Source organism: Pristis pectinata, chromosome 6, assembly GCF_009764475.1.
Source record: "Pristis pectinata isolate sPriPec2 chromosome 6, sPriPec2.1.pri, whole genome shotgun sequence".
Taxonomy (NCBI): Eukaryota; Metazoa; Chordata; class Chondrichthyes; order Rhinopristiformes; family Pristidae; genus Pristis; species Pristis pectinata.
The window spans coordinates 30,651,574-30,677,615 of record NC_067410.1 but is presented as its reverse complement, the minus strand read 5'-3'; the positions used below and the strand labels follow the sequence as shown (position 1 = coordinate 30,677,615).

At 39.2% G+C, this 26,042-nt stretch overlaps 1 protein-coding gene across 1 annotated transcript in view; it reads left to right on the top strand.

Annotated features, from left to right (window-relative positions):
• magi1b (membrane associated guanylate kinase, WW and PDZ domain containing 1b) overlaps positions 1-26,042 on the top strand; it is a 344,503-nt gene that overhangs the window by 226,579 nt on the left and 91,882 nt on the right. The window contains exons 4-5 of the mRNA XM_052017630.1: positions 17,491-17,610; positions 22,681-22,884. Of these exons, the coding sequence (XP_051873590.1) occupies positions 17,491-17,610; positions 22,681-22,884 (324 nt within the window). The remainder of the gene's footprint in view (positions 1-17,490; positions 17,611-22,680; positions 22,885-26,042) is intronic.

Below are 26,042 nucleotides of genomic sequence, written 5' to 3'. Positions count from 1 at the left end.
ATCCTCAGCCCAACAGTCTGAAGAAGCAAGGACAGATTTAATTGGCTCTCACATCTGAAGTTAAAGATATGATATTTGCCTGCAGGAAATCAGAACACCGTGGCCAAGCAGAGTACTAATACACCCTGCACCGACTCTGGGGTACAGTTCACCCTGCACCAACACTCTGGGGTACAGTTCACCCTGCATTTGACTGTCTTTGGTGAAGTTCATCATGCACCGAGTCTGTGAGAACAGTTCACCTTGCAGTAACTCTGGAGTACCGTTAACTCTCTGTAGTACAATTCACGCTGCACCATCATTCTAGGGTACAGTTCCCCCAGTAAAGACTCCACTGACTACCTGGGGTACAGTTCACCTTGCAATGACTTTCTGGAGTACAGTTCACCTGGTATTGACACTGGGGTGCACTTCACCCCATACTGACACTTACTGTGATTGATTTGGCTCTGACTTATTCTGGAATATAGTTTGCCTGGCACCAATGTTCATTGTGAGGTGTGGCCAAGTAAGTGCCAGTTTTCATGTCTGACGTTTGAAATGTCACGTCAATGCCTATCAGACTCCATGCCTGGCCAGGGTTGGGATAGGATCGAAACTGAGCCTTAACCTATTCTCATCCATAGCCAGTACATTAAATGCAAGGGTGACTCAATAGTATTGTGTCATTGGTGCTGTAGGGTCCACATAATTTCCCTCTGCAACTGATCACTTTGACCCTACTCTTAATACTCCCATTACTGCTTTGGCTGAAAGTCAATTAATTCAGCAGAAATTCTGATGGAATCTGGCTTCTTCTTGACTTTAATTGGTCAGCATTACACTGTTTATATTCACTTAGTTACTGAGGTGCTAAACAATTAAAAATTTAATCAGTTAGCCAAAAATACCAAGAGGCAAAGTGCAAGGAGATGTATCTTGTTGGGGGGGGGGGGGGGGGGTGTGGAGAAGCAAATTTGAGAAATAGTAATTATAAATTAGAAAAATTCAAAAGAAAATAAATCCAAAGGATTGGGAACAGTGATGGGAAAGAGTTGCATTTGATCAGGTACACAAGTATTAAAGGGAAAGGTAACACTTTAATGATATTAAATGATATTTAATGATATTTAGGCTTAAATGATATTGATACCTGATTTTTAGTTCCTTTTAAGTTTTCATTTAATTCTTACTTCCACTTAAAAAGTAAAAGCAACAACGGTGAGAAAATCTGCAGTGTAGATAACATAGGTGAACAAAGCTAAGCTCACAGAATAATCCTGGGCTCAGTTGCTTCAAGTTTTATATTTTGGCCAAAAAGTTGGGAAGGATTCTGCAAACATTTGTGTGCTTCCTGGATCAGCTGCATAAGTACAAAGTGATTTTTACTTTGGCAGTGACTGCTGAATGGGGTGCAACTTAAGTCACATCTGCAAGGAAGCTGGGGAGGTGGAGCTGTTAATGGGCTGTAATGTCATTGGGCACCAGTCCTGTTTCTTTCCCAATTATTGTCACAGATACAAACAGCTGGATTTTTGAACTGCATCTGTGTTCCTGCCTAAGATTAACCCTTGAACTGAATGCTAATTACCAATCAGAATAACACAAATGCCAGTGATCAATTGAGTGTCTTAATTTGCTTAGTAGTGGATTGAGAAGGGCCCAGGTTTGCTTATCGTCTGAGTCCTCACTGCTACCATTGCATCTCTCAGTGGGTCACTAAGAACAGCAGGGCCCTCCTGATTGGTATTCACCATCTATTGCTACACGTGTGAGCTTTAAATGAGGACGTAACCAGGCTCTGCTGCAATGTTCCCCCATGACGTGGATGACTAGCCATTGATTGGCTTGGTAAATAGTTACTTTGGTGAAGTACTTAAGGTTGACTAGGACAGTGGATCTGTACCCCTGTGGATCTTCAGAAGAAGAGTCCTTCAGGAGTAAAATTTGACAGAAAAGTCAGTGAAAGATAATTGAAAGAATTCCATACTCTGTCAGGCAAGGAGTTGACAATCTAACCAGCGGATATAATGCACAACTGTGGTATTCCATTACACTATGATGTGACATTTGGTTGATCCCTGTATACTTTGTCTGCAATATGCCATGGCAGCATTCCTTGTTTGTAGTTTGTTAAATGTGGTTAAACTCATAAAGTCCATTAGGTTATCTGTTAATGATACATAAGAATATTCCGCCATACAGTTAAAAGAATGGCTCTTGAAGCAGAATGGTAGGGGCTAACTCAGCTGATTGTTTTAATTTTGCTGAAGTATAGACAGCGCAATGAAATGCAATCAAGATTCTGGTTCAGTTGAGTGTCAGTTTATGGGTTTAGCATCATAATTAGTCCACTTGTGAAATGGGAGGAGTAATTGGAAAAAGAGTCCTCTAAACTAACTTGATTTCAGCAATGGTAATGCCACACTGAGAAATGTGTGCTGTCCAGCCTCCTCCAATCTGATTTTGAGCTAATCCTTCAGCTTCTCATCATTTGCTTTCCCATGTTGATTGTCAGGGTCACATGGCCCTTTAAGGGTGAACCAAGTCCCTTGTTTGACTAAGTACCATGTGGAGGTGGGCGGGTAGACAGCAGGGGGTAGAGAGAGAGAAGAAGAGAGGGGAAGGTGCAATAGAGATCGAGTGTGAATAGCGTGCATTGACTTGAGTCTGAGTGGAAGAAATCCTTTGCTGCGCCTGTGGGCATTATAAGAGGAGCAGCTGTTGGTAAGTATTTGTTTAGATGCATGTTGATCAGCTCGGGATGAGCTGCTGAAAAGCCCACTCAGGAATTACAGTATGTGCTTGCTCTTTGCCTTGATGAAAGAAACTACAGGTTTTTACTGAGGGCGTTGTTTATTGAAATGATTCGTCTTGGCAAATGCCCGTTGCAGTGGTTCATGTGTGGAATACAGTTTGAAGAGAATGGCTGCTACTGTGTGAACTCTTGCTACTGGCATGCAGCTTAGGAAAGAAAAGGAATTAATATGTGTGTTGTATTGTGGTTAGATTATTTTTTTTCAAAAAGAAGTGGAGGCATTCTTTACCGTGAGCCTGGCTGCAATGGTGAATTAATTAAAACTTGGTCTTGCTGCTGTTTGACATCTGTCTGTACACCAGCTGCCTTTTCCAGATGATTATTCCAGGACTTAAGGTTCCAGCTGAGAAAGGTAGGATGTGCGTTGTCACTGTTTACTGCTGGGCCTCCATAGACAGAGGGTGCTTTTAAATTAAATCACTTTTTTTTGGATTGCATTTCCTCCGGTTTAATTTGAATTTAAGTCTGTTAGAGCGGATTTTGTTTTAATAATGAATTAGGCTTCAGATTTCAGTCTCCATGTTTTATTTTTGTTTAGCAGCATTTCAATGTTACTGGAGCTCAGTTGGAAATATGGAGACTTGGAGAGTGTGAATGGATGGCCTTTTGTGTTTCAGCTCTATTGTGTCGGAGCCCTGGTTTGAAAGCGCCGGCAGCTGTTAGCACACTACACATTGCACCTTAGAAACCAGGTTCACAGGCAGCCGTTACTGACAATGCTGACGGACCCGTTAAACTGAATTAATGATCTTCAGACTGGAAAACGTTCTGGAACTGGCATACACTGAATACTGTAGAGTTAGCTCCATGGGCAGGGATCCGAAATAAGGTATTGTTTAAAAGGAAGCTAGGATATCTTTGTTCTTGTCGCGTAGAATGAGTTGTAGATGCACTGATGTCATTAGACGTTTAACTTTCAGCAACATGGCTAGATGTATATTCCATTCATGAGCAGATGTTAGTGTGTAAAAGAACTAAAGTGAATTTATGGGTGTGTACTGTTTGCTTTTGTTTTTGGATGCTAATGCCCACAATATTCTCTCTGTAATTTGTGGTGGTGTTTTGTCTGTAAGGAGGGAGCAGAATGCTTTGTTTGCAGGATGATGCTGCCAATATTTGCAATTGATAAAGGGACCAAGGGGAATGTCCGAATTAAAGCTGTTGCGTTCGGTCTTTTCGAAACTGCGGCTAGCATTCAGCATTCAACATTCAGGACCCGTTCAGCAGTTGAACCACTCAGCAACAAGCTCCGTACCCTGCAGACCTCCCTCATAAAATGTTAAACCCTGCTTTGCAGAAAATAGGCTCCTAATCAAATACAAATGCAGGTAAATCCTTCTTGTAGTTATTAAGGTTTCATGGAATATAGAAACACTATCAACAGTTGACTTAGTTCACACAACTTTCCCACAGATCCTTTGTCCAGAAGGCTGATATTACAAGCTGTTGTTTTGTGAGCTTGGAAACTGTTAACCCTTAAAGAGCCAAAATAGGAATGTTTTCCATCTTGCCTCAGATTCATCAGAATGCTGGGTAAATCACAGCAGAGATAGGCTTGAACTACAAAGCTCAGGAGACTTGGTGTCTTTTGAATCTGCTTTGTCTTTATATTTAGGCAGGTAGAAATAATATTAGAAAATGTCACAGTTGCCCTCTTCAGAGCTGAGAACAGTGGATAGTCATTTTTTTCATATATAAGGATGACTTTAGGAGATTCTTTCTTGACACGCGTTGTTTTAATGCTATACGATCTGTTATAAAGACAGGAAAGCAAAAGCTTTGCTGATCACTCAGGAGAGGATATGCCCCTTTAAGAAGTCACCCTGTGCTTGGTAATATCTTGTCCTTGGACAAGGAAGCAGCTTATAGTAAAGTGTCAGCTAAAGCTGCTTGCCCTCAAGCAGCTAGTGGCGGGCCCCATCCAAATAATTCAAAAATGCACTGGATTTCAAATTTTGTTTCTTTGCAGGATTATAAACTATAGTCAAACTCACTAAAGCCTGAATTGTGATTTTTACACTCTCTTGTATTTGATATTTAGGAACCGAGAGTGATGAAAGCTATTGTACTGGCCATAAGTCCATTTGAAATTGCAGTGCACCTGTACTGAACAGTTTTAAATTCTGGTATATTTTGTGGGCACACACAAGGCAAATGCTTTCGGGCAACTTAAAAGCACCATTAGGTGATTGTCTGAATTGCAGCGGATTGCAGGGGTGCTGTTGCTCAGCAGTGACGCTCCCATTTGTCTGCAGTGCTTGGGAGTTAGTCGACAGCAGCTGACGATTGATGTTGAGGCTGGGAGCAAACAGCTGTTGATTTGATGATTAGTGTTTCATCTCTCACCTTTGGAGTATTACAGGAATATTTATACACCTATCCCTCCTTAATAGCATTCGTCATTGTATTAACACCGTGCTTGAGGGTAAGATATCATTGTGTGACTCAATTTCTTTGGGGTTTTCTTCTATTGCTGGAGCTCAATCCATTTTATTATACCGACAAAAATCTTTTAAAGTCCTGTATTGCAGGAAGCCAAATTACATTTGTCAGTGCCAAGGCTTGTTTGATGCCAATAATAGGAATAACATTTAATTGCAGCCTTTTCTCTTGCTTGTCTGTTAACCCATTAGTTCCTAGAAAGCAAGCATTTTCAACGTCTTTGTTCCTTGGGAATACAGCATTAACATTCTTGCCAGTTTGTTCAGACTTGATGTTTATATATTCACTTTGACTCAGTGTGGGCTATTGGTATTGTAAGAACCTAATAAACCTTACAAAGAATGTTCTTTGGTTCAGAGTCCATTGAATGTGTACCGGTGTTTCTCTCCATTTGTCCCACAGAACTGTAGTTAATAAAAACACTAGTCTGGAAGTTCTCAGACATTACTGATGAAGATTGAAACAGTGTCGCTCATTAGGGACCTTTACCCATTTATATCTCATTGTGCAATCCTCAGGGCTCTGGGACATTTACATTGCAAGTGAATTCCAGAGCACCAGCAGCAACCAAGATATTGGAGTCCACAAAAGGTCACAGGCAGGCAGAGGGAAAATGGCTACAGGCCGGGATGCTCAGCCCATTTGTGCTCTGATAAATGGAGCCTTGCAGTCGTTAGTGCACCAGAGGTGGCCGATCACATTTGTTGCCGTTGCCAATATGCCATCAGTGATATGAATGAATAAAAATCTCTTGAGCAGTTACAGCATCTCGTTTATGTTATGGTACTCGAGGCTGCTTTCAGTGATGGTGTTTAAATTTAAAGAGCATTAAATTAAATTGCTAATCCATGTCAAACCACTTCCATTTTGTATTCAGTGTAAGGAATTAGTTTAACAGGTGTTGCTAGAAAATGAGTTCGGGGTTTTCAATAGACAGTCAGTGGGCTCTGCTTGGTAGAAGCCTTTTCATCTCTGGCAGGTGGTAGGATACCTCCTGGGATTAATGAAAGAGAGGGGCTGCAAGGGCTACAGCCAGAGTGTTTGATTAATTGCAAGTGGCTGACAAGGTTAAAAGAAACAAAATATTGATTGCAATCCTCAAGCCAAGAAATGATTACTACTTCACAAGTATTAATATTACTCCAAATGCAATGTTTGCTGTTAAATTTTTATTTGAATTTGAAAATATTGAAATATTCTTTTTGATAGCACGAATCATGAAGAATTAGAAATAAATAATTTTCAATTTTTGCATGATGTGTTATTTTTAACATTAGATTAATGATTTTGGGATATTAAATAACAATCCTAACAAAAATATTTAAGATGCCATGTTTGCCCAGAGCTACTGAGGAACATAGTTTCTTGCTGGTTAATAGGCTATTCCATTCAGGTTATGATGGGAAAAATATGCCAGTTCCTTGTTAGTTGTGACACAGCTCATTGTTACCCACCGATAGAGTACAGATTTCCAAATATTTGCCCTCTGAAAGGGATTTTTTACACAGAAGCATTTTGTTCATTGCAACAGATCTTTCTCATTAAGAGGGTGAGAAAGAGCTCAGTGTTAGAGGAATTGTGATCAATATATTTAAACTACCCAATGGTCAATTGCAGCTCTAATTTACAGCCATAGATTGTTAACCTTCATATGAGATTTTAACTATGGTCTTACTGAAACCCATGATCATATTAAGTTTCTTCAGTGAAATGAATGTACAAGTTTTAGATATTAAAAAAAGTTAAGGTTCTTGCAGTTTAAAATTCCTGACATTTCAGGCACAGCTCTTCTGGCTGTCTAAGGTTTATGGCACTCTGCTAAACTTGTAATGTTGCTTAGTGATGCAGGGAGCCATAACATGTAAGACAGGTATTTTCATGATCTCATTAAATTTTGGACACATGAGGAATGATGTTTGTTCTCTGAAACCTGGTTAATCTAATCAAGTTCACTGCTGTATGTTGGATCTTCACCCCAGGAATTGAGTGCATCAACTTGGCAGTGACTGCAGTACAACGTGGTGCCTCTCTGGACAAAATGCTCAACATGGGCACTGGCTGGTAGTTCATCATACATAAAGGTTTCATAGTATACTGGAAGGGAGGGTATCGTGGTTGCATTTCCTCCTCAATTACTACCAAGAATAGCTTGAGGTGACCCGTCCTGTTTTATGGGATCTTACTGTGCATTGAATAGCTTCTGTGTTTCTTTACTTTTTTTTTGAGGAACATTATAGGAACATTATAACATTTTATTAATCCCTTTTTCTATCCTTTTTAAATTAGATGGCCACTTCTATTCATGCAATGTTTGGCAAATTAGGCTATTTAAAGGCACTTACCCCTAGATTGGAGGGAGCAAGCCCACTCTGTTCAAGGTTGGGTGTTGGTTATTCTCACAGCTTATGAAATGCTTCAAAAGCCAGGGATCAGACCCTTATCACTGAGATTTCCATGTTTGGATGTCCTTGTGTATCCCAGAATTAGAACTATGATCAACTGAATTCTCCTTGTAAAGTGATTTATTTTTGGAACGGACACATCCTTGCTATATGGTTTCACTATTAGTCAAACTTTGCTTCACCCTTCTGGTTTGAGCAGTTGTGAGCAGGGGACAGGCAGGAAGGAAATGTGGGACACTTGTTTATTATTTCTCCCTGCTCCCCTCCTCCCCCAAAACTTGTGTGAGGAATTGGGTGTTGTAAAATCACACCTTGTTTTTCCCTTTTGCTGCAGTAGAAAGGCACGAAGTTCCAAATCAGGATTCACAGACAATGTGTGAGCTTCCTTCACTACACAAGATCAAAGGTGGCCAAATCTGTGTGGTGAAGCTGGCTGAGACACATGCTGTAAAGAGCAGGACTATTTCTTCAAGTGGGGAAATACGGAAAAGGTGGATTTGACTTTTTGAATTTAGAGGCAGATATTGTCATCACGGAGCTTTTCTTCATACAGAGGGCCTAGCACAAATCTGGAATGAGCCCAAAAAGTAGTCACTGCTTGGCTAATTGAAGATTCAGACTGCTGAAATCAAGAACCAAAGTTGGTAAAAATAGAGGCGGGATGTAGATCAACCAGAATCTAATTGAAGTTCAGAATAAATGCAGAAACCTGAATGGCCTCTTCCTGTTCCCAAGATCCATTCTTCAAATAACTGCACCACTAATTGTATGTTATTGTAACTTTAACACAGTAAAAGAAATCCCAAGGTGCTTCACAGAACATAATGGATCAGAACAAGATGATCATTCATAAACCAAAATGTAAATGCTACCAGGAAATGTTTCACATTCTGCTGTTTCTGGAGATAATATTTTATTCAAACAATAGAATGTATTAATATTTCTTTATTTTCTATGCTTGAGCTTTCAAGTCGCAATATTTTTAGAGAAAGAAATCAACAAAGGCTTTTTTAAGATAAATGTTTTACATTATCGTAGGAATTCTCTTGACAATTGATTGTTGGGGTGGCCAGTATTTCTGAGCTGAAGAGCCAAGAATTGCATTTGACAAAGAATCTTTAATTTTCATGCTTCTTAGATCCCAGTGTTGGTAGAGTGGTGCCAATAGTGAATCTTAATTCCACAGAGCATTTAACACAGCACCTTTCATAGCCAGGGTAATAGTCTCAAATTTTAATGCAGTACCAGTAACTAGAGCGTTCTCAATGGGCATCTCCACACCATTTGTTTTCTTTTTCTTCTCTAAAGTTCCTCAGTATAATATCGTATTGGGGTAGAAATACAGTTGCTTATATCTCAAATATTGTTTAAAAATTCATTGGACAGAAAGTCTCACCTCAATTCCAGCTGCCCTTATCACCAGTAGGAATCCAATTAAAATAAAAAGTTATCATCTCTAAAGTTTTAGCTGGGTGTAGAATGTCAATCCATGAAAGGATTCTTATCAAGGTTGAAGGCAAATTGTATTTATTCTGGGTCAAAATGCCCAAAGTGCATTATTAGGTCTGAGTCTTGCAAGGTGAGCAGCCTAAATCATGTAAAGTTAAAAATTCTCTTTTTAAAAAAAAGTCACTCTTCTTAAAATACAGCTTTGTGCCTTTAGGAAAGTGCTGCCCCCTGCTGTATTCAAAATGCCACCACCTGCTCCTCCCTCGAGGAGGACCTTCTCAATGTAGCACACTGAATTGTTGAAGCCACCCAATCTACAGCTGGCAACAGTATGTTCCCTCCAGCTTCTGCTCAACATCGGTGCATCTAATTGAATTGAAAGTGGTAAAAGAAACAGCCTTGGGTGACAGGCATTGCAACTTGCTGTTGGGCAACGTGGTCTCTCTGTCACTGCTGAATTGGTTGGTAGCAGATTTTTGAGAGGAACGTCACGAGAGAACATTTGCCGCAGTAGCTCAAAATGAGCTTCTTTCACATAATTGCACAAGGTGACAAGGCAGAGATATTAGAGCCCGCCTACGCCATGGACTTTTGGCTCTACTAAGTTGAGGGTGAGCATTTTGCACGGATTTGTCTGCATGGGATGGAAAATTTTATTCTGCTTTTCAAATAGTTGGAATTTAAATAAGCATTTTGACTTCTATTTAAATTTACATTATTTAGCTGGCACACTAAATGCGACCTCCATTAGTATTATGCAGATAGTTACTGCCTCAGCTATCTTGTTTTAGCAGATGTTGGATTTGACCCCAGTTGATCTCTGTTCTGCTGTGTCAGAAAGTGGTGGAGAGAAACAAGAGAGGCCAAGATTCCAGAGCAGACAGACAAGAGGCTGGAAACATGTTAAATCAAAGAACGCATCTTGTTTACTGCTATATTTTTTATCTATCTATCTATCTATCTATCTATCTATCTATCTATCTATCTATCTATCTATCTATCTATCTATCTATCTATCTATCTATCTATCTATCTATCTATCTATCTATCTATCTATCTATCTATCTATCTATCTATCTATCTATCTATCTATCTATCTATCTATCTATCTATCTATCTCCACACACACATACGAGTACAAAATGAGCAATCAACTGCAATCAAGTACATTCTGCGGAGAGATCAATTTAGCACTTAATTCTGACAGTTATTTTGCTTTTATAGCAACCAACTAGTATACCCACTCACAGCTGGTGAGGAAAAATAATATGCCATTGTAAGAGAACAACAGTAATATTTCAAACGTTAACTAATGTTTTTGTCAGACTTTGTCTTCATTAAATGTGATCCTGAAAGGATCCAAATGCCAAGATATATAATTCCTCTTTTTATTTATTCATTCAAGGAATGTGGGCTTTGCAGGCTGAGCCAGCATTTAATTGCCCATACCTACTTGTCTTTGAGAAAGTGATGGTGAGCTGGCCTTTGTGAACTGCTGCAGTCTTTAAGGTATGAGTATACCGATAATTAGGAGAGAGTTCCAGGATTTTGACCCAGTGAAGGAACGATGATATATTTCCAAGTCAGGATGGTGTTTGGCTTGGAAGGTAACTTCCAGGTGGTGGTGTTCCCATGCTTTGCTGCTCTTGTCCTTCTAGCTGGTAGAGGTTCTGTTCCTATGTCACTCCAAATGCAACATTCCTCTTTTTTTTGGCAGTTGTTTGCAAGAGGTACATTCAGAATTTAACTTCACACTAAGGCATGATATCATGACAGCTGATAGTGAGGAAACATACTTTAATGGAATCAGTGTGAATTAGACTTCCCATGTGCAGTAGAAGAAGAATCTCTGGAATCATTTAAGAGATTGCCTTTTATGAGAGCAGAAGAATCTTTTTTTTGTCTCTTGATTTGAGGCCAAGTCTCAAAGGTTAACTGCTAATTGTTGAAACCAAGTATTTCACTTAGGTTTGAAAAAATTAGTCAAATTTGACCATAATAATCAAGAATTTGGGTTGGCTGATATTTCTTCAATTTAATCACATAGCCATGGAGTCCAGTTTTATGCTTTTGTCTCTCATTTGTATACGTGCATTTGAGCTTTAAAGTAAAGGCCAAGTAATAGTACATCTGTTCTGCTTTAATAATTGCGTGTCATGGTAAACATACTGGAAAATAGGTAAAGAAACTTTCAGACTTAAAGTTTTCTGTTATATTGTAATGGAAGCTATTAATCAGTGCAGCTCTGACTTAATATACATATTAGCAAAAAAAACCTATATTCACATATGATTCTTACCGTATAGTAGTTTAATTTCTTTCTTTTTAGTTGTTGCTGTCCAGAATGATGGGAAAACATGACAGAATGTCACTGTTTGGCATTATTAGAAATATGCAGCTGTGCAATAGACAGAATATTAGTCACCATTTGGCTATAAAAACAATGGCTTGCTTCTATTTAAAGCGACAGGCATCTTTTGTTTGCTGAAGTCAGTCATGCTCTGTCCTGTTGGTCCTCCAGTAAGGAATCAGATAGCTCAATTTCTGAGATTGCTGACCACTAGGACCAGCGCCTTGAGTTTTCCTGTTTTGTTTTGCCCTAAATTGAGTGCTATTAGACAATGGTGGGAAACCTGCAAAAGAGAAAAGTCACTGCTGTCATCTTTCTGCATTTCTTATTATCACAACTTCTTGGCTTGGTTCTGCTAGACTGCAAATTGATTATGTAAGACCTCAGGTCTGTGGAATTGAACTCTTCCTTATCATGTGACCTACCATTTTGTTGAAGTGCGGAGTAATTGACAGCAGTGGTCCTCTTATAAAATTTCCATCATTTTACTGAACTCATGAACAAACCTAATCTGACCTATGTGCCACTTGTAATATAGATTACAAATATTTTATTTACTTTTCCATTGTATCTGTGCAATCGTATACTGCACTGTTCAAGTAAGCATAAAATGCAAATGCTTTGTCCAATGCAGGTTGAGATAACATTTTTCATGAGATGTAAGTTCTAACCATGGGAATATAAAGGGAAAGTGCCCAGTTATTTAAGCCATTTGTGTTTTATTTGTTGTATTTTATAATTACTGAAACAGCCACGATTGCCAGACATCATAGTACCAACCCTTGAAAATCCATAAATGATATAATTGTGACTTTTCAGTGCATTTCACTATGCACTTTTTTTTTATTGAGGTTTGCCCCTGTTATGCATTTGACTGGTGGCTGAAACTATTATTTGCAACCTGAATGAAGGATTTGAAGCATTGGAATACTTCCAGTGAAAATATTTGTCTAATTTAATCAGAACCACAAAATGGAATTATAGCCTCTAAAGTATAATGCACCATTCCAACATAATTAAGGATTTTCTCTTCTGCTTCCATTCACTTAGGCACAACTTCCAATCATGTAATAGGTTTTATTTTAAAGTGGAAGAGTGATAGGAATATTCATAAAAATATAATATAGTAACTGAAGGGCTAAAGTAAATGGATGTGGTTGACAATACAATTCTCTCCATACCGTTGAATTTGTTTTGTTCACACTCAGATTGAGCAATCATGGACTAACTTTGCCCATTCAATTAGGTTTTGGCCAAAGTTAAGTCAGCAATTGACATGCTTTCAATTAAACATATCCAGTCTGTGCAAGATCTACCAATGAGAATTTCCCCAGGAACCCTCTGAATGACAAACTGGTGCAACCTATGCTGATGGTTCAATCACTTATCATGTTGACTTTCTACCAGTGGAGTGTGCCACACAAATCAATATTATTCCATGTGATTCTGGCGATGGACTCCATTTTCAACATATAAATATTATGAAATCATGAAACCCTGCATCCATGGTATTCCATGGTTAAATAGGTTGGTTTTTTTTTGATCTGAAGGTTTGAAAAAAGAGGCTTAGAACTGATCTCATGTTTGAAGCTCTGTTCAGGGCATCACTAAAAGTTATTGAACCCGTATGATTGATTTGACTTTTACAAAGTAACTTTTGGCTTTATAGGGAAGTATTTTATGGAAAAGGCAATAAAAGAAAGATCAGTTGCATGATATGTGGTTATTTTATTTGAAGTTCATGTTGTAGAAATGGAAAAGGTGGGGAAAAGCAGCATGAGTAAAATTTTGATGCAAGTTGGTAAAGGAGACATTACTTTAGCAAACAAGGGCTAAATGAGATTCAGTAGTGTAAGGCATTTCACAGTGAAATTGTACAAGCCATCCTACTCCACAGTCCCTCCCTAGAAAGAATTTACCTTTTCAGACGATGGGAAACCTGAATTACCTGCCATCGGGAGGAAAATGGAGACATTTCAGCTTTTTCTATTTCCCTTGTGAGTACGTGAGTAAAGGCAGGGTCTTCCCAGGAATTTATTGCTCTCTGGCTTGAAAACAGCAGGGTTAAAAGGTAGCTTCCTCACCTGACCTCTGGACCACTGGAGGCTGGATGAAATGAATCTGGGAAGAGACGATTGTGATCTGGCCTGTGACCTTGATTGGCTCTGGTATCATCAAAAAATTTCTTCTTTCATTCAACAAATCTTCCCAATTGTGTCATTGTCAGTATCCGATTAACTTGTGAAGTTTCTCACCTTTTTCATAAAAAAATGATATCTGTTTTAGTTCCAAAATAGAAGATTTAAAGGGAGACCTTAAATCTGTGTTAGAACTATTTGGTCCATGATCTGCACTGAAGTTACCTTTAATCCCATTACCTTTCTCTTTCTCTGTGAGCCATACTATTTCATGCTATTGTAACAACAAAAGAACCTCAGTCAACACCTTATGAATGTTACAAAATGAAAAAATCTATGTGGCTGATCTAAATGTGGGTTAATGCCGTTGCTGAAATCACAGATGGTTTTATGAAAACTACGTAACCTGTCAGGCATGTGTCCAGTTGTAGGCTTATTGTTCTTCTACTTGAGGGTTGATGTGCCTTCCTTTTCAGCTTCATTGAATTTTGCAACTGAACAATCAATCAGATGCGAGACTGTCATTCTCAAGAGCAACCTGCAAATTCTGGGGCACCAAGCATGACTACAGTGGGTATGCACAGAGAGAGAGACCATGCGTGGCTTTGGTCTCCCTGCTGTTTTGCTTAGTTTGGGGTTATTTATTTGTTGTGTCTGGCTTTATTTCCCTGAAACCACCACCTCTCCCCTCCACCCCAACATCACTCCAACACCATCAAACCTCTGCTCCTTGGATGCAAAGCTTATTAACACTTAATAACAGTGATTTGGTCTACACTTGCAGTATTCATCACACATGTATGCAAGCTCCAGACAAATACTTAATATAGCTTGTTTTTAGATAGTGCCTTTGGAAACATTAATACCATTTCTCTCAATGAGAGAAGGACCTGCATTTCAATTGTGTCTAGTGCACTTTGTCCTCAGTGAGCTTAAACTTCAGTAAAGATGAACTCATAGTGGTAAGAATTATTACTCTTATAATTCCTGATTTCTTTCTCCATTGACACTCGGATGTGGCAGACATTTAAACAGAAACAAAAGAGCAAGGCTGTTCATTTGCCTGACCTGTCAATACGGCTCCAAGCTTATTCAGAGATCTTGTATTCTTATAAATTGTATCTCTTGCTCCTTTCCCTTACTCAACACCTAATCACGTTTCCTTGGCAAAAATAATTAGTGTCAGACTTGATAATCTAACTAGGTACTTAACACTGTACCTGACCTACAAATGACCCAGGATAATGACCGTAATCAGATTTGGGGGTGCAAAACTGTAAGATCTAAATTTGTGCTTGAAAGGTTGAAATGAAGTAACTTGGCAAAAAAAAAGAATTATATTTCTGTGCAGTATCAGAATACTGAGATTTGTTTCCTTTAAATCGAAATGGTGGTGAGAGTTTTCAAGAATGTCAGTACAGAATTCTAGTTTTGTGCTTCATTCCCTTTTCCTGTTAAGTACAGCTACAAATCAGCATTGTTGGATTATGATCACAGCTATGGATTAAAACATTAGAATATATGGAAAATGGCAACATATGAAGTCATTTTAGAAGTGTTTACTTTCAATGTTACTTTTAATCAGTTCTGGCATAGGTGAGGTCCTGGAGGAGTCAACAGTGCAGATGAAAGATCAGAGCATTGAAGTTAGCTAGGTTTAGATCTCATTGCAAAGTCAACCCATCACAAGGTGGTTTGCTTGCATTTCTTTTAGAATACAGATAGCCATGCTACTGTCAAAACAGCATGGTGAAATAAACAAGATGGCTGCCCTAGCTCCAAATAGTGGGCATTACCAACACAAAATGTTTCTCTCATTTTGACGGCAACATCAGTATTGAGGATCTTGTCAGTTGAGACAGTCGGGTCATATTGTCTGCCTCATCATTCAGCATGTTTCAAGAAGCAAGCAAAGTGATTTCACACTCACTGGGATGGATACTCCCCTTAAGAAGAACTGTTCTCACAAAAATGGCTTTTCTATTGTTGTTAGGGTGCTGTTGACACAATTGTACATGATTAATCAAGTAAGCAAGGCTTCATTGTTGCAGAATCATATCTTGTAGTTGTTTTCATAAATATGGATAATACCCAAGAATGTGTGAGTAATAGTGTTGCCAATGATAATTTTGAAAAATGGGGATGAACCTAGTGGAACTAAATTCTTTTGACATTCCCTTATCTTCATATGAAATCTCCCCGTAACTAATAGATTTAATAATTCAGAAGAACAGCCTTTCATTTCCAGTCTATTTTTTTTACTTCTCGCCTCCCCCATTTCCTCACCTCCTCCAAGCCCTCTCCACACAGACTGCACTTCCAAGAATATTCTCTTCTAGTTTACTATATCAAGAACATCCATTAGTTGATAGATAAATGCAGAGGTTTATTTTAAAGAAAACTGTTAGTATTTCTAAACACATGATCTGATTGTTGGAAAGAAAATCGTTTTTTTTCTGTAGTGTTTCACAATTTAAATTAATAATGTATAAAGTAATTTTAAAAAAATACAAATACAAAAATTTCAGAATATCGAACTTTATTCTGTAGTTTCAGTAATATGTTGTGCTTTCAGCAAGGACTAAGCATTATATGTCCGATCAATGTTATATAGTATCAGTATTAAGTATATATTATCTACATTAAGCTGAAAATCTTAAAATTTGATCAACAACCAACATGCAGGAGTCTCCTGAGGGATCATATTGCATTTGGAATTCTTGTGCTGACTTTCCTTGGAGTCTGGTCATGCTGCCCTGAGATTGCAAAACTGGCATTTTATTAAGTTTTTTTTGTAGATTTCATTTGCAGCAGCTGATCAGTCATTGCACAGTTTCAGAATGCGAAATCTAATAATGTAATATTCCAAGACTGAATGATTGTCTGTCCCAATAAAGTACAGGAACAGTTTGTGATTGTGTTGAGATCCATTCAAAATGAGTTAAGGAGCAGAAATAGAAATAATCATCTCTGTGTAATACAGGCAGTGGATTAAAGATAGTTGAGAGATTTGTAAGGCACTTCAGATATTCATCTGAGAACAACAGAATAACAGTATTGTCTATGAAGTAACCACCTGAAAATAAACTGAGGAGTCTCTGTGGTCAGATGAGAAAGCACCAAGATTGATTCTTGCATCAATAGTTTTCTAGACTAGTCAGGAAAGAAGCATTGCTTGATTCACTTCTGTGAACTACAGTGGAATAAATAATAAGTATCAGAGTAATTAGAAGTAGCGATCATAGCAGAGTTGTGTTTAATGTAAAAAGCATTTTTAAGTAAAAGTCATAGGTAAGGGTAAACTGCATTATAGTTTAATGCAGTGGCATAAGAGGGGATCAATCCCAATTTTGTTGGGCAATAAAGATAACATTAGAAGAGATTCACTAAAATCCTCATGTATGAGATGGATGGAGTATTTTCCACAATTCTGAAGAAGGGTGCTGACCCAAAATGTTGACCGCCTGCTTTTCTCCACGTATGCTGCCTGGCCTGCTGAGTTCCTCCAGCATCATAATGTTTTTTGTCTAGATTCCAGCATCTGCAGTCCTTTGCTTCTCTATTTTCCACAATTCACTTGATGTCACTTCCTGAAGTCTAAGAGACTGACCACTGGTATTGGTTTATTATTGTCACTTGTACCGAGGTACAGTGAAAACTTGTCTTGCATACCGATCGTACAGGTCAATTCATTACACAGTGCAGTTACATTGGGTTAGTACAGAGTGCATTGATGTAGTACAGGTAAAAACAATAACAGAACAGAGTAAAGTGTCACATGAATGTACCTGGCTATTTTGCTGTGAGGTCAGAGCAAAGAAATGGTAGAAGTAAAAGAGTAAAATTTTCTTAAAAGTACCCCTGCAGAAAATGCTTGGCAAAATCATATTTCATGTATTCTTTCCCTTCAAGGCACAACGAGACCACCTCGTGACGGTGAAGTTCCTGGTGTTGACTACAATTTTCTCACAGTAAAGGAGTTCGTTGACCTAGAGGAGAGTGGCACTCTTCTAGAAGTTGGGACGTATGAAGGTAAGTGTCTTACAATTAAATAATTATCTTTTGCATATCAGCACACACTGCAAGTTGAACCTTACCTTTAGCTTCAAAACTTACTCTGAAAATATCACCTCACTTTTATGGCTTGAGTTGGAAGTCCTTTTTAGAATATATTTATCAAAAAATGCTCATTATTTTATTTTCCAAAGTCATTTCTGCATTTTTGAACCAGTGAGTTGCCTTTTCACCAAACAAATATGGTTTTTCATCAGTAGCTCTATGAAGAGCAGGTATTTTGAGCTATGAGATTATAAAATATGATTGACAGGTTAGCTATTTAGCAGAACACAGCTACATCACATTTGAAAATATGAATTTCCAAATGAGTGGTTCATGTAATTTAAGGAATGAATTTGTATGTAGGGTGCATGCTTGCACTGTGGGAAGTTCTAAGAATTTGATGTCAGCACACTAAATAACGTGCAGCAGTCCTTCACTAATTAGGTGTTTACTTCATCCTAAAAATGTTCATGGGCTGATTCATTCCAGTCTCACTGCACAGTACCAATTAATATTATTCAGATGCATACGTGGGCAGTAAATAAAGGACTTCCTCCATGTCTAGTTTGCTCGCCATTTCCTATTGCACTGACTGCTTAGTGAAACATCTTTTGGCTAAATGCTAGTCATAAATATTTATCTAGTCCTGTATTTCATTAATGCATTGAAGGTCCAGAGTAACATGAGTAACTGAAATGCTAGCTGAAACCTAGCTGTAAAAAAAAAAATCCCATATTTAATTAATTTTGAAGTAAATCAGGCCTGTTTACCTCTCTGCTTTTCTTTTTTTTTGTTCCCTGAAGAGGTAGAATCAAACTTTTCCCAGGTGCCATGAAAATTGGTTTGACATTCTAATTATCTTTGGAAATGAGAGTTTGGCACCTCCTGTTACTTACTGGTGTTTCTCTGTTCTTTCCCACAATCCTCAATTTACCTTTCGTCAGGCCTAATTTGGGCTAAGTACTAAAAGTGCACATTTTACAAGCTATTGTTCAGTAGAATGGAAAAAAAACAGACAGCACAAAGAAGCTGGAACAATTTTGACTCTTTAACACAGCATTTGCAGCCCTGAATTTCACATCACGCAAGCCTGCAGCACAGGGAAACATTCAGCTTTCTTAATCTAATATTAAATAGCTATGCCATCTGGATTTTGCAATTTCCGTGATCTGGCACACTCCATTTCTTGCTGCAGCAGCAGAAGACCAAGTCTGAAATGAAATCACTTCATTGGCACTTCCGTTGGAAAAATGCTGGTTTGCCATACTTCACAGTTTGTCATAATGCTTACTTTAATTAAGTGCTAGATCCAAGGCCAAAAACATCCAGAGCAGCCTCTAATCGCTAAATGCATTCACTGGGATCTCAAGAGAGGAACATAAATGCGTTTGAAGCAACCAATGGACAAAACTGTGGGTACCTTTACTGCTGGTGTTGTAAGTTGGCAGAGCAAATTGACCACATATCATAGCAATGGCCCAATTTTCATTTCCATTGACCTGCTCCATGATTTTACTGCCCAAGAATGAAGGGGAAAATCATCTCAATATGGCTGAGTTTCTTATAACTTGTATGCAATATACTGGCTACAGTTCCAGGAATTTGATGTTGTACTTTCAAATCAGCATTTGAATTGGAGTATGACAGATCTGATAGAAAACATTTAAAATTAAGGGTACATGACACAGCATCTGGAGTTGGTCATTGAACAAATATGTTGCTAATGTGCAATAACAATTATAATTGGCATCTCGTTTGTAAGCTGAAAAAGCTCATCCTCCTGAAGTGTGGCATATTCTATTGAACTCCTGTTCCATCCAAAATCATCCGCCTGCACAAATATAATCATCTGGAATTTATAATTATAAATCAAAATACTTCATTTGTAGATGGTGAGTAGTGTATAGGAGTCTGATCTGGCACATGTTATGCCATGCTACCTACATAGTTGGTGTTGGAAGGGAGACAAAACCTTGGTTGGAATCTGATCACAATTCTCACACTGCACAATGTGCACTGCTTGCTGAGCACCTAAGATTAAATCAAAATATCTCCATAATGAAAGGCTGAAAAGTCTACCTCAAATGAAAAACTTATAAAAACATAAATTGTCCTTAAATGCTGCACTTGCAGAATACACACATGGTACATTGGCAATAACATATTCAGAAATGGAAATATTTTCATTCTCAATATTTTAATTCTTTCATTCCAAGTAATTTAAATAGAGGTTACTGAGGATTGTGACTGGATTTTGCATTCCAATGCTTGAGGTGTTTAATCAGCAGCTGGTTGAGAACTGCTGCTAATTGCATAATGTAAGCAATTGGGACCAAGTATTCTTCTGTCCTCTCATGAAGGCAGCAACTTGTTCTAGCATCTGGTCTTATGGGTGCAGCAGTCCTCCTCTGCATTACACTTTGGCTGAAAACCATTCCTGTTCCTGAATAGAATAAAATTTGACAGTGGTGTTGCCGACCTTCACGTGTGAATACTTCCATCAGGAAGGGGAAAAGGAGCCCATTCCAAATTCCTCTTGCAGCATCCCCCAACCAAACAACCTTTCCTCTGGCCACCCTTTCCCTATAGTGGAGATTCTCAGTTAGCCAGGAGATGAGACTATGAATGGTAATGAGGAAATCAGGTACCTGGTATATATCTCAACCTCTTTCTGTGCGTGATGTTTGTCTATTTAGCTCACTAGGCTGGGTGAGCTGATGCATCTATTCCTTCTCCTTTCTCAAAGACATCTCTGCCTTTGCCCCATTCTTTCTCTAGGATAAGAATTGTTGATACTTTAAGTATGTTTATTGGATTCATGTGAGAGAAGTTATTATATTATAGAACAGCTCATCCTTTTAAGCTCTCGCTGCTGCTTATCTCTTTCGAAGATCTGTCCAAACATGTCGACTCCTGACAGCAGGTTTTGTCAACAAGTTTAAGAGCTGTGGTGTCAACCTTTCAGGCACATTAAAAGTTGGGATAGGGCTGGTGGTAGAAAGGTATTCATATTTTTTTAATCTAAGGTAATGTGCTTTACTCTCTGTTCTTCTCCCAGAATAACACAGAATCAATGTTTTTGCTTGAACCGTTCTTTAATGATTTGTTATTCTTTTAAGAGATTGGAAATTTTCTATTTTGCCAAGTAATAGGTATAATTTTTTCAATATTTTTATTTCTTTAATAGTTTTTGTGTTATAATTCTTCATCTAGTTAAAGAGCTCTCTGATTAGTAAATGAATGTGACAATTCTATTATTTAATGCTTGCAAATTCCTTCACCTTTGAAGGCCCTGGAATATAATCTGTGAGCATGGTTGCAGACTGACTTTAATTTCTGCAGTGCACTTGTCCTGAAGGTACATCCTTCTTTTCTGCCAAAAGGCACTGCCAGTATTTACACAGCGAGTGCCATGGTTCATAAACCTAGCCATCCACCTCCTGAAGGTGATAGATTGATCACTGAGAATGTCATCCTTTATTTTACCACCTTTGTTTGAACTGCTGCCAACTTCAGCAGTTAGAATCACCATCTGTACTCCCTGAAAGCAGTGGCACTATGCATAAGCTAGATGGTGCTCTCATTCCCTGCACCCCCTCCCATTTCCTTGCCCCGTCCCCAACCACTATTATCCAGCAGACATTATTTGTGCAAAGGAAATGTTCAGTTCTAGACCAGCATCTAATTGATATCAACTTCACAGTATTATGACATTTTTTTTCACATTGCATTAGATCAAAATGTGTTCCTAAACGTTGTGGTAGGTGCAACCTCTCTGAAGATCCTGCTACCCAAACAAGGCTAATCCACAGATCACAATACTGTCGACAAAAGCTTCTGTTAGAACTGCAGTTATCCCTATACACAGCTTGTTTTCAATTTTATGGCATGAAGAAATAACCCCAGAAGCATCAAACTCCAAACATTAGATAGATGGATGAGAGCTCAAAGTCTTTGCAATTAAAATTCTTTGCACCCAGGTCATATTTCAGTAAGTTCTTGCTGATAGACTCCTTCATTGATAAATTTAAAAATGTGTGAATTTTTGCAGAGGCGTTTAATGTGGCATGTTTCAATGATTTTGCCAGAACAGAATTTCAGAGAAACATATTGGCATGCATTTTGCTGGATATTAGCTAGATCTGCTAGTACTTCTCTGCAATTACCAGTGCTGTTAAGTTTCAGGAGTCCTGAGTTTACTGCCCAAGCTCCACTGGCCAATTCTGGGCTGTGCTCTGCTGTTGCAGACCCATTGTCCAGTGGCAGAGCATAATGTTGCTGAGACTCCAGTGTTTATGCTGGGGAATTTTTTATTCAGCTCCTGTGCCATGATGGACCTAGCACAGGATATCCAAGGTCATTCACTTGAGTGGAGATTGCAGGGATGTAGGGATTACACATGTAAAAATTATTTGTTCTGCTTAACACATGCAATTATTTAAGTGCTATGGTTGCTTTTAGTTATTTTAAATATTATTTATTTCAATTTTAATATTTTTATGTGTTTAATATATTCAATAATCTTGTAGAATCTTGACAGCCAACAGAGGTGGAGACGGGGCTTTACCACTGTTAAAGGCTTTCTGAAAAGTTTTCTGGGCATTGTCAAGCCCTGCCGATATAAAGGGTATCATAATTTGGCTCCTGAATTTTCTAGGCCAGTGGAATCAATCTTCTAATTCTGGCAAAGATAAATTGAGGGAAATGGGGAAGCTTGGTGGTGAGTATTGGTGCCAAGCCTCACTCAGTCAAATCCAGATCAAGGTATTGTCTGAAGAAATGAAGTGCAAGATGATGGCAGTACCAGTAAAAACAATGCACACATTTAATTAGTTGGCTGCAAAGATTATGGAGCGAATGATTGCAGAGTCCTTTTAACACACACAGATACTGATAGCTGGACCCGGATGGTGTTCTTTTGATTGAAAGAAGGAATACAACTCTTAAAGCTGTTCAGAGAAGGGGGAAAAGAATGGAAGCTCAGCTTTTAAGAAATTATCTGCGCTTCTCAACTTAACATGTAAATTTGAACCTGTTACCTAGGTAACTATTATGGAACACCCAAACCTCCAAGCCAGCCGTACAGCAGGGAAGTAATTACCAGTGATGCTTTGCGAGGTTCTCAATCTGGCTCAAAGCCGACCCCAAAACGAAGCAAGTCGTACAATGATATGCAAAACGCTGGAATAGAGCAACCAGAAAATGAAGATGATGAGGAAAACCCTGAAATGAATAGCAGTTTTACAGGTAACCTGACAGCTTCCAGGAGATCTCATCAACATGTTTAAAACTAAACTGCTGTGACAGATGATTGACTCTATGCTGAAGAAGGTGTTTAGCTCATTTAGAACAAGATGGGAAGTGGTTATGAGTAATGGTGTGGTTTTAAAATCTACTATACAATTGCTAAAGCATATTGCAGGCTCGACCATGATATATAAAATGATTAAAAAGGTGGAAACAGATTACACAGGTAATGGCATTGTAGCCTGCACATTTCTGACTCAGTGATATGAGCTTCAACCAATGTAGAGCTGTTGATACACTGTCATCTCCTTGGTTTCCCCCAAGGATCTAACCTTGAGCTCCACCTTTCCTTCATCTGCAGCCTTACGCCAGACAACCTCGTCTGAGGCACAATGCCGCTTTTCATGTATCAGCACCCCACTCCACACTGTCTCAATGCAGCAGCCTGCTTGTTCAGCATTCACCCTCACTTTAATCCCAAAACTTGAAGCTCCAGTCTGACTTAACACCTGTCATAAGCTCCAAACCCTTACAAGTGACTGCAGTCCCTTTTCAGCAACCATCTCCATTCCACTGGACTGATGGCAGTTTTGGCATCCATCACAATCCTGAGTAAACTTCTGACCCCATATGCTCAGCAAGGATTACCCTTTCTCAGTTTCCTCATCTGCCCCTGTTGTGCTTTTTATCACTTTCTATACGTGCTCTGGTCACCTTGGGCCCTGAGGAGTTCTACATCCTTTTGTCTATTCTCTCTTCCTCCAACTCCATAAATTCACCTAAAACCAATTGCCCTTGTCCCCATCTGATTCCCAAATCAAGTCCAACTCTCAACTGTTCTTGAAAATTATAATTGTTCATATTTAAAGCTCTTTATGGTGTTGCTGCTGCTGGAATCTCCTGCACCAGTTTATTTCTCCTGACCTTCAGAATCTTCTGACTTCCTTGTGAATCTTGATCTCTTTTTATCGCAAGAATGGTAACTGTATTCAATGCATTAGGCCTCACAAAATGAAGTTCCTCTTCTAAGCTGTTCATTTCTCCATATTTTCCTCTTTAAAAATTCCTTGCAATCCATTTGGGGGAGGGCTAATTACAATGGTATTAGGCAGAACTTGGGTGAGTAGTTTGGGAACAGATGTTTCAGGGAAATACACAGCAGAAATGCGGTTGTTTAGGGACCACTTGCATGGGGTTCTGGATAGGTTTGTCCACTGAGACAAAGGATGGTAGGGTCAAGGAACCATGGTTGACAGGAGAGGTGGAACATTTAGTCAGGAGGAAGAAAGAAGTATCGTTAAGGTTTAGGAAGCAAAAATCAGACGGGTCTCTTGAGGATTATAAGGTAGCCAGGAAGGAGCTTAAGATGGGACTTAGGAGAGTTAGAAGGGGACATGAGAACGCCTTGGTGAGTAAGATTAAGGAAAACCCCAAGGTGTTCTACGTGTACATGAAGAACAGGAGGATGACTAGAGTAAGGATAGGACTGCTCAAGGATACAGGGGGAAACATGTGCCTGGAGGCAGAGGACGTTGATGAATATGAGGTCAGCATAGAACGAGCTAATGTGCTGGAGCATGTTGAGGTTAAGAAAGAGGTAGTGTTGGAGTTTCTGAGAAATATTGGGGTAGATAAGTCCCCGGAGGCAGACACAATATACCCCCGGTTGCTATGGGAAGCAAGGGAAGAGATTGCTGGCCTGTTGGCAATGATCTTTGCATCCTCCCTGACCACAAGAGTGGCACCAAAGGATTGGAGGGTGGCAAATGTTGTTCCATTGTTCAAGAAAGGTAATAGGGATAATCCTGGGAATTATAGACCAATGAGTCTTGCGTCAGTGATGGGCAAACTATTGGAAAGGATTTTTAGGGGTAGGATTTACAAGCATTTGGAGAAGCATAGTCTTATTAGGGATAGTCAGCATGGCTTTGTGAGGGGCAGGTCATCCCTCATGAGCCTAATTGGATTTTTCAAGGAGGTGACAAAACAAATTGATGAAGGTAGAGCACTGGATGTGGTGTATATGGATTTTAGTAAGGCGTTTGACAAGGTTCCCCATGGTAGGCTCATCCAGAGGGTCATGAGGCATGGGATCTGTGGATACTTGGCTGTGTGGATTCGGAATTGGCTTGCCTACTGAAGGCAAGAGAGTGGTTGTAGATGGAGTGTATCCTGCCTGGAGGATGGTGACTAGTGGTGTTCTGCGGGGATCTGTTCTGGGGCCCCTGCCTTTGGTGATTTTTATAAATGACTTGGATGAGGAAGTGGAGGGGTGGGTTAGTAAGTTTGCAGATGGCATGAAGATTGGAGGTGTTGTGGATAGTGTGGAAGATCATTGAGGCTTACAATGGGATATAGATAGGATGCAGAGTTGGGCGGACAAGTGACAGATGGAGTTCAATCCAGAAAAATGTGAAGTGACACACTTTGGAAGATCGAATTTGAAAGGGGTGTACAATGTTAATGATGAGATTCTTAGCAGTGTCGAGGAACAGGGAGATCTTGGGGTTCAAGTCCAAAGATCCCTCAAAGTTGCCATGCAAGTTGATAGGGTGGTTAAGGTGGTGTATGGTGTGTTGGCCTTCATTAGTTGAGGGGTTGAGTTCAAAAGTCATGAGGTAATGTTACAGCTCTATAAAATTCTGGTGAGACCACACTTGGAGTATTGTGTTCAGTTCTGGCCTCCTCATTATAGGAAGGATGTGGAAGCTTTAGAGAGGGTACAGAGATTTACCAGTATACTGCCTGGATTAGAGGTCATGTCTTATGGGGAAAGGTTGAGTGAGCTAGGGATTTTCTCTTCAGAGCAATGGAGGGTGAGATGTGACTTGATAGAGGTGTATAAGATTATGAGGGGCATAGATAGAGTGGACAGCCAGCACCTTTTCCCCAGGGCAGCAATGGCCAATACCAGAGAACATCTGTTTAAGGATGTCAGAGGTAGGTTTTTCACACGCAGAGTGGTGTGTGCCTGGAACGCACTGCCGGGGGTAGTGGTAGGGGCTGATACAGTAGGGACATTTAAAAGATTTGTAGATAGGCACGTGGATGTAAGAAAAATGGGGGGTTATGGGCTGTGTAGAAGGAAAAGGTTAGATTGGTCTTGGAATAGATTTATATAGGTCAGCACAACATTGTGGGCTGAAGGGCCTGTACTG